Source organism: Martes martes, assembly GCF_963455335.1.
Source record: "Martes martes genome assembly, chromosome: 4".
Classification (NCBI taxonomy): domain Eukaryota; kingdom Metazoa; phylum Chordata; class Mammalia; order Carnivora; family Mustelidae; genus Martes; species Martes martes.
Genome location: NC_137891.1, coordinates 170,910,827 through 170,928,125, shown reverse-complemented (window position 1 = coordinate 170,928,125; position 17,299 = coordinate 170,910,827). Strand labels below are relative to the sequence as shown.

General features: G+C 54.1%; 1 protein-coding gene across 1 annotated transcript; it reads left to right on the top strand.

The window, feature by feature from the left end:
- Positions 1 to 1,354: 1,354 nt before the first annotated feature.
- On the top strand, positions 1,355 to 16,738 carry THEMIS2 (thymocyte selection associated family member 2; the record flags this gene model as incomplete). The annotated part of the gene is made up of 6 exons (XM_080802243.1): positions 1,355 to 1,448; positions 3,670 to 3,810; positions 6,449 to 6,859; positions 11,785 to 12,863; positions 15,008 to 15,161; positions 15,734 to 16,738. The coding sequence occupies 6 exons, from the start codon at positions 1,355 to 1,357 to the stop codon at positions 15,787 to 15,789; spliced, it is 1,935 nt and encodes a 644-aa protein (XP_080658369.1). The 3' UTR covers positions 15,790 to 16,738.
- Positions 16,739 to 17,299: the final 561 nt, after the last annotated feature.

Sequence of the window (17,299 nt, the reverse complement as noted above, 5' to 3'; positions counted from 1 at the left end):
GATAAAATCCAAATAAAGTCTACAATTTAGTTAATATTGATGTAGCAATGTTGGTTTCTTAATTTTGACAAATGTGCCCAGGTAATGTGAGATGGTAGCATTAGGGGAATTTAAAACTAGCTGAGGGATGTATGGGAAATCTATTTTTTGCAACTTTAGTGTAAATTTTAAAAAGTTTAAAATCTGCACACAAACAGAATAAAGAGTTGAAAGAAACACAGCCAAGTGTTTGTAGTAAGTATATTTGGATAGTGGTAAAGAATGTCCTCTTTTTGTCAGTGTCTTTATTTTTTTAAATTTTTGTCTGTGTCTTTCATTAGGGCTAATTAGGGTTTATTCCTTTTATTTTAAACATTTATTATTACTTTTTTAAAAAAAGATTTATTTTAGAGAGAGAGAGAGAGAGAGCAGGGGGGAGAAGCTGAGGGAGAGAGAGCGTCTCAGGTAGGCCCCTCCCCCTCTCTTCAGGCAGGGGCTCAGATCCCAAACCAAGAGTTGGAGGCTCAACCGACTGCGCCACCTGGGCGCCCCAAACCTTTTATTATTTCTGATTAGAAATCTATTACTTTTCTGGTAACAGAAAGTGAAATAATTTTGCGCAATACCTAAATGATCTCATTTAATCCTCACAACCAGCTAGAAAAGATTCTTTGCCCTATTTTACAGATGAGGAAACTGAAACTGAGAAGTCAGTGATTTGTTTAAAGTTAGCTACCAAGCAAGAGGGCTCTCGCCTAAGCAGATTTCTCTCTAGCCCAAGGAAGAAATTTTAACTACAAATGTCCAGCAGGTATGAGCGTCCTGGAAACGTGGTGAGCTCCCCATCCGTAGAGGACTGCGAGCGTCCCGGAGAGGGAATCAGGAGACCTGACACTGCATCTTTCTCCGCGGACGCAGTGTGCAGGGCACAGGTCTTCTGTGAGACCCAGAACTACAGCAGGCCGGCCGCGTTTCCTCCTTCTAACTGGGAAGACGACAGGGGCAGGTGGGGAGCAGCTGGGACTTCTCCTTCATCTCCATCAGCGCCCCCTCCTCCACCATGGGATACATCACGGACCACTGGGGAGGAGGGGACATTTAGTCAGAGCCTCCGGGCGTCAGGCCCTGATCTAGACCTTTGACGTCGCGCCGCCAAAGTGAGAGGTAGGCACTGCTTCCCATTTTAGGGCTGAGGAAACCGAGGCAGTCAGATGGCACCCGCAAGGTCCCCTCGCCCGGAGATGGAGAGGCCTCGCCCACGTGGGCGGAGCATCCACGCCCACATCGGGGCCCGGCGGGGCGGGGCGGGGCGGGGCTGCGCGCTCCGAGCGCTGGCATCGGCCACTCCGTCTAAGTCCAAGGAGCCGCGAGGACCATGGAGCCGGTGTCGCTGCACGACTTCGTTTGCGCCTTGGACCTCGCATCCCTCCCGCGTGTGCTGCGGGTCTGCTCGGGGGTCTACTTCCAGGGTGAGTGAGGGGCCGCGACCCCCCGCCCCCGCCGCTGCCTGGCTCTCGCTGGGTGGTGGGGCAGGGGCTCTGCCCAGGCGACGGAAACCCGGGAAACCCAGCTACGCTGCCCCTGCCCACCAGGTGTGACTTGGGGCCACACTCAACCTCTCTGGGCCTCGCTTTTGCTTTCGTGGAATGGGAGAGCGCTGATTGCCCGTAGGGTGATGATGAGAAGTCAATGAGCTTAGACACTCAGGTGGGTGGAACCGAGCCAAGCGGGGGTGAAACCGCGGTGCGCACCCCGGGAGGTCTGACCGTGGGAAAGCGGAACGTCGGGGCTTGTGCCAGGTCAGCCCCCTCCTCTCCCTGCCGTCCCACTCCTCCCCCTTGACGCCTGTCTACGCGCCTTCATTCAGTCCTTCCAGGCCCCTTCGCTCTCCGCTTTGCGACCTGATCTCTCAGCTCTTTGGTTCTCAGCGTGCGTGGCTATTCCCCGCAGCAGCCTTCCCCGCTCTCTGCTCCTTGCGCACGGGCACATCTGCCTACCTGGTTCCCAGGAATGGGTGCAGAGCAGGGGCTCAACAGCTCCTGCTGTCTGAAGGAGCAAGAAGGGCGAGACGGACAGGGACAGGCGATGGAGGGGTGGGCAAGCCGCTCAGAGGGTGAGGCGAGCCAGTGGGGACGTCGGAGTAGAGGGAACTTGGGAGACTGGGTGGAAGGGGAGAGGCTCCTTCCTGAGAAAGCACACTAAGGCAGGGGTACCCTTGCACATCTGTTCCCTGTTTCTCTTCCCTTGCTTTGCCACAGCAGGCTCCAGGGGAAGTGTTCTGAGGCTCCAAGGGGGGGAGCCCAGACCAATGGGGTGACATATGGAGGGCCACACAGGGGACAGGACCTGCCACCACACACTGGGTTTGGCCAGGAACTCGGGAATCTGGCAGATGTGGGTTCAAAGGCTGACTTTCCTCTGGGGGCTCCCTGCAGGCGCCTCTCGTGTTTGCGCTCCTGCTGACATCATCCCCTGACCACCGAGTGTCACAATGGCTGCTTCCTCATTCTGCCTGACCCGGGGCGTGGGAAGTGGTGGACATTTGGTGAGAGAAGAACCTGGGAAGAGGCCAGGTGGTGGGAGTCCTGGGGCGGGGGAAGGGGCTCCACCCTCCGAAGCAGTTAGCTGCGTCATGAGGGCTTCCAGCTGTAGAGACAAGCGCCCAGGGCTGGAGTCCCCATTCTGCCCCCTTGGGCCCCACCCAGCCTCACCCGGGCTCAGCTCATTATTTTTAGGGTGGGAAACAGGTCCTCCCTCAGAGGACAGTCATGGGTCTTCACTGCAAAGCACATTGGCAGTCCAGTGCCCAGTGCCCCAGCTGCTGTTCACACCAGCCCTGCGGGGCCGCCCCCTGAAACTGCAGATTATGAGCCCGTGTGCATTTTCCCAGTATGGGGGTGGGATTATCATCAGCTTCTGAAAGTCCTGCTGGGGATGCCTTGGAAGGGCTGGGGTCAGGTGGCCTCAAGGCTGACCTCTGTGCGCTGTTGGGTCCCGAGTCCACAGACAGAGTCTGTCCAGCCCGTGGGGGGGGGGGAGAGGGGAGATCTTTATCAAGCACCTTTTATGTTCCGGACACTGATTTAGACACTTTAAAATCATTAAGTGGGACTACTGTGCTTGATGGTGGCAGCCCAGACACCTGCCTCCTGCGCCCACCCTGCCGGTGGCCCTCCGCTTCCTCCCGTGCTTCCTTTAAACACAGCTCACATGAAGAAGAAAGCACCAGTGCTGGTGTCAGGCTGTGTGTGTGACCTCCAGGCAGTCTCTGCCCTTCTCTGGGCCCGATGCCCTAACTGTACGGAGGGAGCTGGGACTTTGGGCGTTGCTTACTCTCCCAGGACTTCAGCCCAGGCTTGGCGGTGAGGCCTGGGCCAGGGCCGGTGATGCTGGGGCGGACCAGCCCTGCCCTGCCTGTGAGCTCCGTTCAGGAGGCATGGGGGTTTGGAGAAGGCCAGAGAAGTCTCACAGAGGGTCCATCCAGCACTGAAGGAAGACACAGGCAGGGTTCCTGCGGCCTAAGTGTGGTTGAGCCAAGGGCCATTGGGCGGGGAAGGACAGGGGAGGCCGCTCCAGGCAGCAGGAACCGGTGCAGAACGGAGGCAGAGCGCAGCCTGTCAGGGAGCAGGGCGCAGGCCAGCCAGCACTTCGCTCCTGTGGCACAAAGAAACCGAATCTGTCTCTTGGCAGGCTCCATCTACGAGATCTCTGGGAATGAGTGCTGCCTCTCTACAGGGGACCTGATCAAGGTCACCCAGGTTCGCCTCCAGAAGGTGGTCTGCGAGAACCCAGGAACAGGCCAGACCATAGAAATCCCCCCCAACTTCTGTGGTAAGGCAGATAGCTCTGTGTGCTGTCCACCACCAGCCCCCCCCCACCCTGCCAACCCCCAATGCACCGCCCCCCTCCAGCCCCAGCATGCACTCCCAACCCTCCAGTTTGGCCCCTGTGCTCTCACTTCCCCACTGCTCTGCCCCAAGGCCCCGGATGTCCTCTGAGGGGTCTGACGATGCCCTTAACCTGGAGTGGCCGCACCCTCTCCATATCTGTCTCTCTGGTCACATCTGCCTCTCGGCTGGGACTCTCTTCGTTCCGGATCTTTGTCCACGTGCCTGTCTCTGTGTTTGCTCACACATTTCCCTGCCACACATTTACTGACACCTGTTGCAGTGCTCGGGGATGGGGGTGTGGAGCTCAGGATGACCTGGGAGGGCAACAGCGAGAGGAGGGCAAGAGACGACACAGAGTTTAGAGAGGGTTCTTGGCAGGAGGAGACCACCTCAGGGGTCTGGGCAGGCTTCCTGGAGGGGGTGGCACCTGAGCAGGAAGGAGGACTTCCAGAGGGAGTAACACAGGGAGTAGCATGGGCATATCTGGTGCTCCAGAAATGACGGAGCTCGGTTCCTGCGGGACACGTGTTGGGGGGGTGCGCTGGGTTGGGACGCTGAAGCCAGCAGTCTGGATGGGAAGCCCCGCTCCGCCGGCTGTGCACTGTGGCCTTGGCCAGTTCCTGGCTCCTCTCTGTGCCTCAGTGTACTCCTCTAGAACAGGGGAGTGAGGCTTGAGGAGAGGAGTAAATGAGTTGCCTGCCAGGAAGGGCTTAGAATGGGGCGCAGCCCAGAGCAGGTGTAGTCTGAGTGCTCCTTCTTCGTACGACTTCTGTGATCGCCTGAGTGTGACAGGCAAGGGCTTGGGTTCCTGGTGAAGGCAGGCGGTGGGGAGGCGGGTGGGAGGCTGATTCCCAGAGGGCTCTGGGTGGCCATGGGCACAGTTTGGTCTTTGGGAGCACTGCAGAGCTAATGAGGTTTTAAATACGGAAGTAGTATGCTTTATTTTGTATTTTGGGGTTTTTTCCTTTTTATTCTGAAATGTGTTCAAGTTCACAGAAGACTTGCTAAAACCACAGTACACCCTTTATCCAGACTGACCAGTTGTTTTCCAGTTTACCAATATTTTGTTATATTTCTTTCTCTCCCTCTTTCCACACACACACACACACACACACATTCATGAACAAATATTACTATATGTGTATGTGTATGTATATATTTTTCCTGCACTATTTGAGAATGAATTGCAGACGTGATAACCCTTTATACCTAAATATTACTCCTTATATTTACTAATATTACTCCTAAGTACAAGGACATTTGTTTGTAAACCATAGTTCAGTAATCAAATCAGAAGATTTAATATTGATATAATACTTCTGTCTAACCTGGTCTATTCAGATTCCAACAACTGACCTAATAAATGTCCTTTATAGTCAGTTTCCCCTTGATCCAGAAGCCAATCCCAAATCACATCAATTTCTTTCTTTTTTTTGAATAGGAATTTCCTTCTCCTTTTTATTTATTATTATTATTATTTTTTTTTTTTTTTTGGAGAGAGAGAGAGAATGTGAGGTGGGAGGGGGGAAAGGTGGAGAGAGAATCTTAAGCAGGCACCACACCCACTGCAGAGCCTGATGCGGGGCTTGATCTCATAATCCTGAGTTCAGGACCTGAATCAAAATCAAGAGTCAGAGGCTTAACCAACTGAGCCACCTTTTTTTTTTTTTTTTAAAGTAGGCTCCGCACTGAATGTGGAGCCCAACACAGGGCTTGAACTCACGACCTTGAGCTGAAATCAAGAGTCAGATGCTTAACCAACTGAGTCCCCCAGATGCTCCCAGATCACATATCGATTTCTTAATCTCCTTCAGGCTGAAAAAAATTCTTTAGCTTTTATCTCGACATCAGCTTCTTGAAGAGTCTAGACTGGTACCTTTGCAGAAAGTCCTTGTCACACAGACAGGACGGGGCCTTGAGGTAACTTGGGGTAACTTGGGATAACTTGCAGAGGGGACCAGAAGCGATGTCTGGATGTGGGCTGTTTTAGGCCAGTACAGTGGTGGGAGAAGCATGAATAGGGACAGGGGAACAAGTTGGTTGGGGGAAGAAGAGTCGTGCCCCCCGTATTGGCAGATGGGATGTGGGGTGAAGGGTGGTGGTCAGAGGTCATTTGGCTAGGATCTCCCGGGTTTCTAGTTTGTGAGAGAGGGGGACAGTGGCGCTGCCCCAGCATGGGGTGATAGGTGTTGGGTATATGGGATTGGAGTGGTGGTGAGGAACATGGAAGCAAGGTTGGCAGAGTTGGAGGTAGGTACGATTCAGGAGGTAGACACAGGTGGCCATTGTCAGTGTCTTTGGGAAAACACATCCCTGTTCTGTCTCTGATGACAGTCCCTCTAAGTTCTTGCCTCTCTGTGTAAGGAGGAACTGTCCCCATTTCTACTCGTCACTGTCCCTTCACACATGGTCACTTGCTGCTGCTTGTCCCTCAACCCTGCGGCTGGATGTCCAGATGCTTGGGAATTGTCTTCGGGGGATTCTGACTGGGTTCTCTGTGGCCCACCGGGGCCTGGTATGTGTGTCCTTGGACCTACAAGGGCTCGTCCCACCTTGACACCCTCTGCTGTGTCCCACAGGCCACTTCAGCCCCCTCACCGGCCCTCAGAGCTATGGAACCCTGGAGGAGCTGCTCTCCGCTACAACCCAGCGCTCCAGGAAGCTGCCCATTGGCTTCATGTCGACGCACAGAATCACCACAGAGGCCAGGGTGGTGCCCAGGGACCAGCCCCTCCTGCTCAAGGATGTGGAGGTGTATCATAGGACCTCCCGTGCCCGCTGTGTGCTGGACACCGAAACCCAGCACTTCACTCTGCACCTGCCCCTGTCCCAGAGGGGCCCCTTCTGGGAATGGGAGCCTGGCGCCCCTCGGCCCCTGCTCCAGGCCCTGCAGGATCCAGCCCTGAGTGACCGCCTCTTCACCTGCTCCACACTCCCGTGGCAGTCCCTGCTCCTGAGGCCCCAGTATGAGATCCAAGCCATCATGCACAGTGAGTCGCTGGGGTGGATTGTCGGAGGGAGGGTTGATGGGGCGAGAGAGGGGCTCCTGGGAAGCTGCTCGGGTGGAAGGTACCCCAAGTACCAGGTCGCTTAGTCGCTTACCCAGTACATACAATATAACAGAATGGAGTCCCAGATAGTGGGGCGTTACTAAAAGGAGACAGGAAAATGAAGGAACTTAAGAGTGAGGTCCCACTCTATAAAATTAGGCAAAAGTTGGATTATGAGCTCACTAGCAACTAGGACAAAGCAACAGCTACACAGTAAAACCTTGACCGTTTGCTCAGGAGAAACAGATTTTCCTGCCTCTGGGGAGGACGGGATTGTTCCTCAAGGCCCCTCCTGTCTGTATGACAAGGACACTGGGTGAATCCCTAGCTGTCTCATCGGCTGTCTGAGGGCAGGCTGGGGGCAGCGCGCAGAGCAGGGCCGGTGAAACAGGTAGAAGCCGGCCACTCTGGCCACTGGGAGGCTGAGTGGGAGCGGAGGTGGAACGGGTGCCCTGGAGCCTCTTCCCTGGAGGACAGAGCTTGAGGACCTCCTGGACCCCGTCACCTGACATCACAGTTACTAACTCAGGACCTATCTGTCCTGTTTCGTCTCTTCCCACCCTGCCTGATTATTTCAAAACAAACCCCACGTATCCCATCATTTCTCGTATAAATACTTCAGTGTGTCTTTTAAAAAAATAATTTATTAAATATTTTATTTATTTATTTGATATATATAGAGAGATCACAAGTAGGCAGAGAAGCAGGCAGAGAGAAAGGGGGAAGCAGGCCTCCCAGCTGAGCAGAGAGCCCGATGCGGGGCTCGATCTCAGGACCCTGAGATCGTGACCTGAGCCGAAGGCAGAGGCTTAACCCACTGAGCCACCCAGACACCCCGAAAAATAATTTTTTTAAATAGGCACACAATACCCTCATCACATCGAAAAATTAACAATAACTCCTAATACCACTATTTGGTGTTTGTACTTCCTCTCCTGTCTCCTAAATTGTCCTACAGTGTGTTCACAGCAGGATCCGGACAAGACCCACGAGACTGCTGTTGATCTCAGGCCTTTTAAATCTGTTACTCTACAGGGTCACCTTTCTTATTTTTCTTATAATTAATCTGTCGAAGGGACTCAGCCCTTTGTCCTGCAGGCTGTCTCGCATTTGGATTTTGTTGACAGCGTCCTTGCGATGGAGCCAGTGGGCGTCTGTCCCCTGTATTGGCCTCATGGGACTTGACATCTGGTTGTACTCGCGGCCGTGATTTATTGCAGCAAAAGGACACAAGAGTTGCCTCCTGGTGGAGTCACACAGGACACGCGGAGTCCCTCTAGCACTGAACTGTGGCAACACGTGTGAGCTGTTACTTGTCAGGGAACCTCATAGACTCAGTGCCCAAGGTTTTTACTGGGGGCTGGTTGCGTAGGTCCCCTCTGCTTAGCACGCACCCTGATTCCAGACCTCAGTCAGAGAGCGCACGTTCGCCATCCCTGACTGTACAGGCTAAGGTCGGGGTACCACCCCCAGCAGTGAGAGGATGGTGGGAACACGCTAAACCACGTCCCCAGACACCAGCCGAGGACCAGCCTTGTAGGTAGGCTTTTCTAGGGATAGAAGCCTCAGGCCAGCTGTTGGCTCTTTGCCACGCATCTGTAGAGGTTTGACTGGACCCGGGAGGCGGTTCTCATGGCTGCAGGAGGTGTGGGACATTGTGTTTATGTAAGTCAGGGTCCCAGGGTACCATTCTCCCTCTGCTCTGGCAGACCTGGCCAGGTTCTGCCTGGCTCTCGAGCCCTGCTCTGCACGCTGCCTCCAGCCTATAGGGAGGAATGTCCTGAGATATGACCTATACTTTGTTTACTAGTTCGTTTTGGTTTTGTTTTGTTTTTTAAAGATTTATTTGAGAGAGAGAGAGTGATCGTTGGGGAGGGGTGGAAGGGGAGGGAGAGACTCTCAAGCAGGATCCTTGCTGAGTGCAGAGCCTCGTAGAGCCTCACTCAGGGCTCGATCTCACATCCCTGGGATCATGGCCTGAGCTGAAACCGCAAATTGGACACTTAACCGACGGAGCCACCCAGGGTCCCGTTTCCTAGTTGTTGTTTTTTTTTTTTTTCAAGATTTTATTTATTTATTTGACAGACAGAGATCACAAGTAGGCAGAGAAGCAGGCAGAGAGAGAGGGGGAAGCAGGTTCCCCGCTGAGCAGAGAGCCAGACTCGACGCGGGCTCGATCTCACATCCCTGGGATCATGGCCTGAGCTGAAACCGCAAATCGGACACTTAACTGACGGAGCCACCCAGGGTCCCGTTTCCTAGTTGTTGTTTTTTTTTTTCAAGATTTTATTTATTTATTTGACAGACAGAGATCACAAGTAGGCAGAGAAGCAGGCAGAGAGAGAGGGGGAAGCAGGTTCCCCGCTGAGCAGAGAGCCAGACTCGACGCAGGCTCGATCCCAGGACTCTGGGATCATAACCTGGGCCGAAGGCAGAGGCTTTAACCCGCTGAGCCACCCAGGAGCACCCCCACCCCGTTTCCTAGTTTTTAAAATGAGTTGGCTCCCTAGCATTCTTCAAGGATGATTATTTAGGGTGGTTTTTTTTTTTTAATCATCATTATGAACTCACAGATTTTCAGTGTTTTCAATATTCAGTGAACTCAATATTTTCATTGTTCTAATCCACTGGCATCATTATTGGTGCTCACCTTATCTCAGCCTTGGCCCAGGGGAGCCTTTTGACACACCTGCAATGGTCTCGAATACATTTTTCTTGCTTTCTGGTTTAAGAGGTTCCAGACTGTGGAACCTACAGGAAGTTTTCTCTTTTTTCCGCTCTAGGAAGTTATCTCTTTCCCAGGGAGCCCTGGCATCTTATGGGAAATAGCACTCAGAGAGCACCGCCTGGGGGACCAGGGCTTTGAATGGTGGGTCGGCGTCTGCCCTGGGTGATGAGGCAGTTCTGGGAATTCATAAAGTCCTTCCAAGAAGAAAACCAGAACCATAGAATGAACCCCCCGTGCCTACCTCCCAGCTTCAACCAGATGTCGGCTTGTCCGGCACAGAGCCAGCACTGTGGCCTAAGGCTTGTCCCCACCCGAGCCTCAGTTTCTCCCTCTGTGAGGGGGGAGGTTGCTCCTGGCTTGTCTCCCGTGTGGAATGGCTCACACACAGGGGACATTCGCTTACAGAGCCGCCTCCTGCGTTTATAAACCGGGAACTCGCTCATGCCCAGAGAAGAAACAAGTTGCCAAGGTCATTAGCCAGTGTTTTTATTTTTATTTTTATTTTTATTTTTATTAAAGATTCATTCACTTATTTTAGAGAGAGAGAGAGAGAGAGCGTGAGCCCACAAGTGGGAGGGACAAAGGGAGGCGGGAGAGAGAATCCCAAGCAGACTCGGCTCTGAGTGAGGAGCCAGACTCGGGGCTCAATCTCATGACCCTGAGATCACCACCTGAGTGGTAACCAAGAGTCAGATGCTCAACCAAATGAGCCACTCAGGAGCCCCAACTGGTGTTTTTCTTAATTTTAACTTTAATTCTTTTTTTTTTTTTAGGGAGAGAGAGAGCGTGCACGAGTTGGGTGGGGCATTGGGGGTGGGGAGAGAATCGTAAGCAGGCGCCACACGCCGCCAGGAGCTGGACTCGGGCACAATCTCACAACCCTGAGATCATGACCTGAGCCAAAATCAAGAGTTGGACATTTAACTGACTGAGCCACCCAGGCACCCCTCTTGATGTGCTTTTATCTCTTTATTTGAAATGCAGAAAGGAGGGACTCCTGGGTGGCTCAGTTGGTTAAGTGTCTGCCTTCAGCTCAGGTCATGATCCCAGAGTCCTGGGATCGAGTCCTGCACAGGGAGCCTCCTTCTGCCTGCCACTCCCCCTGCTTTTGTGTGCATTTGCTCACTCTCTCTCTCTGACAAATAAATAAATAAATAAAATCTTAAAAACACACACACACAAAAATGCAGAAAGGATTTGGCAAGGTAGCTTATAAAGTTACATTCAAGGGGTGCTTGGGAGGCTCAGTGGGTTAAAGCCTCTGCCTTGGGCTCAGGTCATGATCACAGGGTCCTGGGTTCAAGCCCCGAATAGGGCTTTCTGCTCAGCAGGGAGCGAGCCTGCTTCTTCTTCTCCGTCTCTCTGCCTGCCTCTCTGCCTACTTGTGATCTCCGTCTGTCAAATAAATAAATAAAATCTTTAAAAAAAAAGATAAAATTGCATTCAAAATTCAATTAAGGTTTAAAAAGTGGTTGGACAAATTAGATAGTTGGTGTTATTAATGAATTATCAAATAATTATTATCCAGATGTAGTAATGGCATTATGGTTATGTTTTTAACTTTATCCCTTCTCTTAGAGATACACACTGAAAGGTCAAGATGACACGTGATTATTCTGATTCAAAATGACCCCGTGGAGGGGAACAGACAGGATGTGAATGAAAGAGGGTGGGCCGTGAATTAAATATTGAAGCTAGCTTATAGGGGGTTCACTATACTCTTGTACTTTTGTAAATGTTTAAAAATTCCTATAATAGGGGCGCCTGGGTGGATCAGTGGGTTGGGCCTCTGCCTTCGGCTCAGGTCGGGATCTCAGGGTCCTGGGATCTAGCCCCGCATCGGGCTCTCTGCTCAGCGGGGAGCCTGCTTCCCTCTCTCTCTCTGCTTGTCGGTCTGCCTGCTTGTGATCTCTCTCTCTGTCAAATAAATAAATAAATAAAATTAAAAAAAAATTCCTATAATAGCTTTCGAAAAGAGGTTAAGGAAAAGAGTGAGCAAGGAATCTGATGCCATAGGAAAAGGTTGGCAGAACAGACAGGGAGGAGGTCAGTCAGCTCAGACCTCTTTGTTGGGAGTGCAGGGACATGCCTGGGCTGCTGTGCGGGGCACCCCTGAGCTGACCTCCCTTCCCCACAGTGCGCAGGACCGTTGTCAAGATCCCCTCCACCCTGGAGGTCGACGTGGAAGACGTCACCGCCTCCTCTCAGCACATCCACTTTATCCAGCCTCTGCTGCTGAGTGAGGCCCTGGCCCGGGGAGGCCCCTTCCCTCTGTCCGCGGAGATCCTGGAGGTTCCGGAGGGGCCCCCCATCTTCCTCAGCCCATGGGCAGGCTCCTTGCAGAAAGGCCAGCGGCTCTGCATCCACGGCCTGGCCTCACCGCCCTGGCGGATCCTGGTCTCGACCAAGGGCCGGAAGGTGCCCAGACACTTCATGGTCTCTGGCGCTTATCAGGGCAAGCTGCGGCGGCGGCCGAGAGAGTTCCTCACGGCCTGTGACCTCCTGGTTGCCCTCCAGCCAGGCCAGCCGCTCCGGGTCGTGGCCACAAAGGACTGTGAGGTCGAAGGGTTAGAGACCCTTAGGCTCACGTCCCTGGCTGTGGGTGACAGACTGGAGGTGCTGAGGCCCGGCCAGGCCCACGGGGCTGGAGGCCAGGACATAGACGTCTTGGTGTGTCAGCGGCTGAGTGACCAGGCCGAGGAGGACGAGGAGGAGGAGGAAGATTATGAAGAGATAGAAAATGAAGACCAGATCCTGCTGCCCCTCTACATCTCCAGTAGTTTCGTGGAGGAGATGAGTGATAATCGGCGCTACAGCCTGGGAGACCTGACTGCCCAGTTTTCGCTGCCCTGTGAAGTCAAGGTGGTGGCCAAGGACGGCAGCCAGCCTGCTGACCCTCTGCCCTCCTTCCCAGGCCTGCGGCTGGAGGAGAAGATCACGGAACCCTTCTTGGTGGTCAGCTTCGACTCTAATCCTGACATGTGCTTCGAGCTCCCTCCCCAGTGGTTGGACCTGACTGTCGTGGAGACCGAGCATCAGCCCGGCCAGCCGGCTGGGCCTCCCCCGGTCGCCACCGTGGAGGAGCTGACGGAAGCCTTCTACTATACGCTCCGGCAGTTACCGGCCTTGGAGAACCAGCCCCCGCCACCGCGGCCCCCCAAAGGTCAAGGCCTCAGTGGGCAGAAGAAACAAAGCGGCAAGAACAAAAGTGGCCAGGTACCAACATACCAAAGCGGGTGGGGAGGGGAACCTGCTGGGGTCACTGCGGGTCCTGCCGGTTCCTTGTCCTGAGTCACAGCTCAGTCGTACAGAGCTTACAGTTTCTACGCTCACACGCTGTGCGCCCATCATTCTTACTCAGTGCTGACCATCTGCTGCTGGTACGAGGATTCATATTTTATGGGCGACACCATGAGGACTCGGAGACCCTGAGACTTGCCCAGAGTCCCAGTTCAGACGTGGGGGGCCTGAGCGGGAGCGGGAGGCTTCACCGTGCTCTCCCCGCTGTCATCCCCTCATTCCGGTTTATCAGCTGTCACCTAAACCGTGTCAGCAGCTTCCAACTTCCAACCCCCTCCCACCCCAACCGCTGTCAGAATGGCCTCCCAAGCCCTTCCCCGGTCACCGATGGGCCTCGGCCCTGTCCTCTGAGCTTTCTGAACCTTCAGTGGCCCCCCACGGCCAGGGTGTAATGTTGACCCCTTAGCGTGCCATCCGGGGAGGGTCGTTTATAAGTGGACTTCAATCTCCCCCCGCCAGACCCCTCTTCCACCACCCACTCTGGTCCGCACTCAGCCGCTGAGAAGCTCCCACAGCTACTCAGTGTGGGGCGATCCCTGCCTCAGCACTTTAACACGTGCTGGGCCTTTTGCCAGAATGTGCTTCCTCCTTTCAGTGGGGAGGCTCCGCTCAGGCTTCCTGTGGCAGTGACAGCCCGCCCCCTTCTGTGTTCACCCTGCCTGTGGTACGCGGTCTGGGGGTGCGGGTAGGGGTGGTGCGGGCGGGACAACACCTAGTTTTCAGTGCGCCGTGAGGGGTCTGAGGACAGGGACCCCACCTGCTCGCAGTGGGCAGACAGCGCTGGTGAGGGCTGAACTGACCCAAACGGAGTCCCAGGGAAGGAGAAAGAAGCAGACACAGAAGCAGAAAGACCCGCTTATGGCCCAGTTCACTCGCTCTGTGGCCTCTGCTCTCCCATTTTCTCGCAGTGACCCCGGGGACAAGGTCTGTGCTGGCTTCTTAGCCGCGGCCTGCTGGGTGTCTTCTCCGCGGCGGACACTGTCCGCGCCTCACCCGACACGGCTCTCCTGATGCCCCTGCAACGTGGGCACCGAGAAATGGCTCTTTCTACAGTGGAGCAAACAAGAGGCACAGAGAGGGAGATGTGCCGCCCTGAGGTCACACAGCTAGCAAATGGGCGAGCTGGGGTTTGACGCCGGGGCCGACCGCCCAGCCGGGGCACCTCACCACATCCAAAGCACGTTGTAAAGTGTAGCAAGGAAATTGCTGTGGGGGGCTTTGGGGAAACTCGCATTTTGTACTGGGAGGGGAGGCAGCAGATGTATCCGGAGGGGCTTGCATCCGTGGAGGCGGGAGGAGGGCAGTCGGTTGCTGACAGAACACAGGCCTGACAGTGCGGGAGAGAACACAGCCCAGAAAATTGAGACCTTGGGCCCCCCTTTGCTCCTGTTGGAAGTGACTTTGGGCCCAGTCCCTGCTCACTGCCCTTTCTTCTCTGGGCATCCGTATTCCCCACCGCTGAGCAGGGGTGCGATCCCGTTTGCTCCCCAAAGCGTAGTGTGCTAGAAAGAGCGTGAACTTTGGAGGTCACAGATGTGGTTCTGCGTCTGAACCTTGGCCCAGCTTGCGGTCCTGCGTGAGGTATGACATGGCTCGCTCTCTCTGAGCCTGTTTCCTCATGGGTACACTGGGAGCGCAAACAGCTCCTCGGCGGGTCCCCTGAGGAGAAACGAACAGGTGTGCCTGTGGCCTGAGGTGGGAGTTCAACAAAAGTCCTCCTCCTCCTGGGACCCCTCTCAGCTCGGGCACTCTGTCTTGAGATTTTGTGACTGCTTTTCGCCCCTTCAGCAGCAGAGGTGAAGGACGCTGACTGAACCCCCACTGTGGAGAAACTCAGGGCACCCCGTCTCTAGCCCCCAGCCCTTCCGTCGCTCATCCTGGCCTGTCTCCCCAGCCGAAGACCATTTCATGCGCTAGAAACAAAAACACTTGGGGTCCCAGGAAGCCCTACCCTGAACAGGAAGTCAAGAGGAAGTGACCTTGGAAGGAAATTATATTTCATGGACTCTGCTGCCCCATTTCTTGGGACCCTGTTGACTTCTGCTTTTTCTCCCACTCAGTCTTGTCAAGTCTCAGAACGGCAGCAAGCTCCTCTGTTCCCCAAAGCCAAGATGAAGACACTGCCGCAGGGTGCCACGGACAGCGCCAATATGTACAGCAAGGTTTCTGCCCACAGGAAGGGCCTCAGGCACACTAGGCCCATCACGGATCCAGGTGGGACCCTTTGCGCCCCTGCTCACCCTTGTCCTTGCTTTTCCTCTCCTTGCTCTGCTCCTGCTCGTGCCTCTGGCGGTGCTGGCCATACCCTCGGCCAGGCCCTGCCCTCGAGCAGAACCTTCTGCAGTCCTAGTTGGACAGAGAGGCTTTTAAGGGATGGGCTTAGGGGCGCCTGGGTGGCTCGGTTGGTTAAGTGTCTGCCTTCAGCTCAGGTTATGGTCCCAGGGTGCTGGGATCGAGCCCCGTGTCAGGCTCCCTGCTCAGCGGGGAGTGTGCTTCTCCCTTTCCCTCCACCCCTCCACCCACTTGTGCTCCCTTCCTCCCTCTCCCTCTCTCAGATAAATAAATCTTAAAAAAGAGAGAGAAGGGGTCCCCACTGTTCCTTCCCCAGGGGCTCCGGAGTCCTGGCAAGGAAAATGAGTTCCTCTCCAACATACTACCCTCCCAGGGGCAGGCAAGGGGAGTATTTACGCAGTATTCAGACAGAATAATTTGTAGTTATGGTCTAGCAAGGACCTCAGGAACCTGCTTAAGGCCAAAGATCATCATTGACTTGAACTCTTTTGTAGATGATGACGAACATGATTATGAAGAGATACTTGAGAAATTTCAGAACACCCTTTAGATGCTGGAGCAGCCCTGCTTCTTACCTGCTGTGTCTCGGAATCAGAGGCCAGCCAACAGTTACGAGCCTTTACAAGACCCTCAGACAAGAGCTCACTGAACTCAGACTGTGGACAGGAAATGGCTTCATGGAGACCAACGTGAAAAGGGATGGACATTGTTCCAGTGTTTTCCTCATGTTCCAGGTTCCTGCCGCCGAGGGCCGGCTTGTTTGGGGCCAGCACCTCGCGCTCGCCTCTCTCAGCTCAGAGCTTTGGTGTCCAGAGGCAGCTGGGTTCGGTTCAGTTCTGAGTCCCCAACGCTCGTGTCTCACGAGTTGGTGCAGAAAGGAATCCGAGATCACCAACCTTGATGGCGGTGGCACCGTGTCTCCTGCCTCTTGGTAAAGGGGACTCAACCCGGAACACCCTGCACTGAGAGCCTTTTCTTCTGTTTGCCACCCCCCTCGCCCTCTTCCTCCACCACCGAACCCTAAGCCGCTGAGAGAGCAGGACTGGGTCGCCTGGGAAGGAACATGATAGTTGCACGTGAAGATCCAAGATTTTTTTGCTCAAAAACCATAGAATAAAAATGACACGTGGGTGTCTGGAAAAATGGGAACAGATACCATGTAGTAAGGTCCGTGTGCCAGACACTTTTTAAACATTATCTAAATCTTCAACTCTCTGGATAGACAACGCGCTGATTTTAAAGGTCAGAAAACTAGCCTGAGTGGTCGGGTACTTCAGGAGGGCTGACTAGTCATGGGCCTGGGTGAGCATCTGGGCTCACCACCATCTGGGCTGTGACTATGAGCAAGTTCTTTTAACCTAAGCTTCAGTTCCTTCATTTGTAAAATACAACTAATGGTTATCTACCTCACAGAATTGTTTTAAGGATCAAATGCGATAATCTTGGTGTAGTATTTAGCGCAGTGCCTGGCACATAATAAACACTCAATAAAAATGTTAGCATCAAAAAAAAAAAATGTTAGCATCGTTCCCGTTGACCCAGATAGCACAGCTCTGTGTCTGAGGCCTATGTTCTTTCCCCACCCCCACACTGTCTCCCAATCACGGAATCCTTCCATGTCTGGAATATTCTGAGCTCCTAGGCTGCGGAGACAACATGTGCGGACTGGTTGGTTGGAGGGCCTCCCCACCCAGCGTGACGGAGATAAACCTGGGTCTATGCAGACACTAACCCAGCTTCCAAGGTCAGTCCAGGCCTGTTCCTTGAGGTGAGACCACAGACCTCACTTCCTGGAAGTGGCAGGGTTTTGGTTCCTAGATGGAAGCAGTCACAGAACCAAGCACCGCGGTGAGCAGAGGACAAGAGATAGATAAAAAGGGAACCAGAGTCTCCGGCTGACGTGGGAGTGGAAAGGCTGTCAGTCTGGAGCTCCCGGATTTGAGGGAGGGCACCTGAGTGTGTCCTTCCTAGGACGCCTGGCTCCCACACCCCAGCAAGCAGTGCTCCAGGGGAGCCCCGAGCAGCTAGTACAAGCTGCGGGCCAGTTCCTAGGCCTGTCC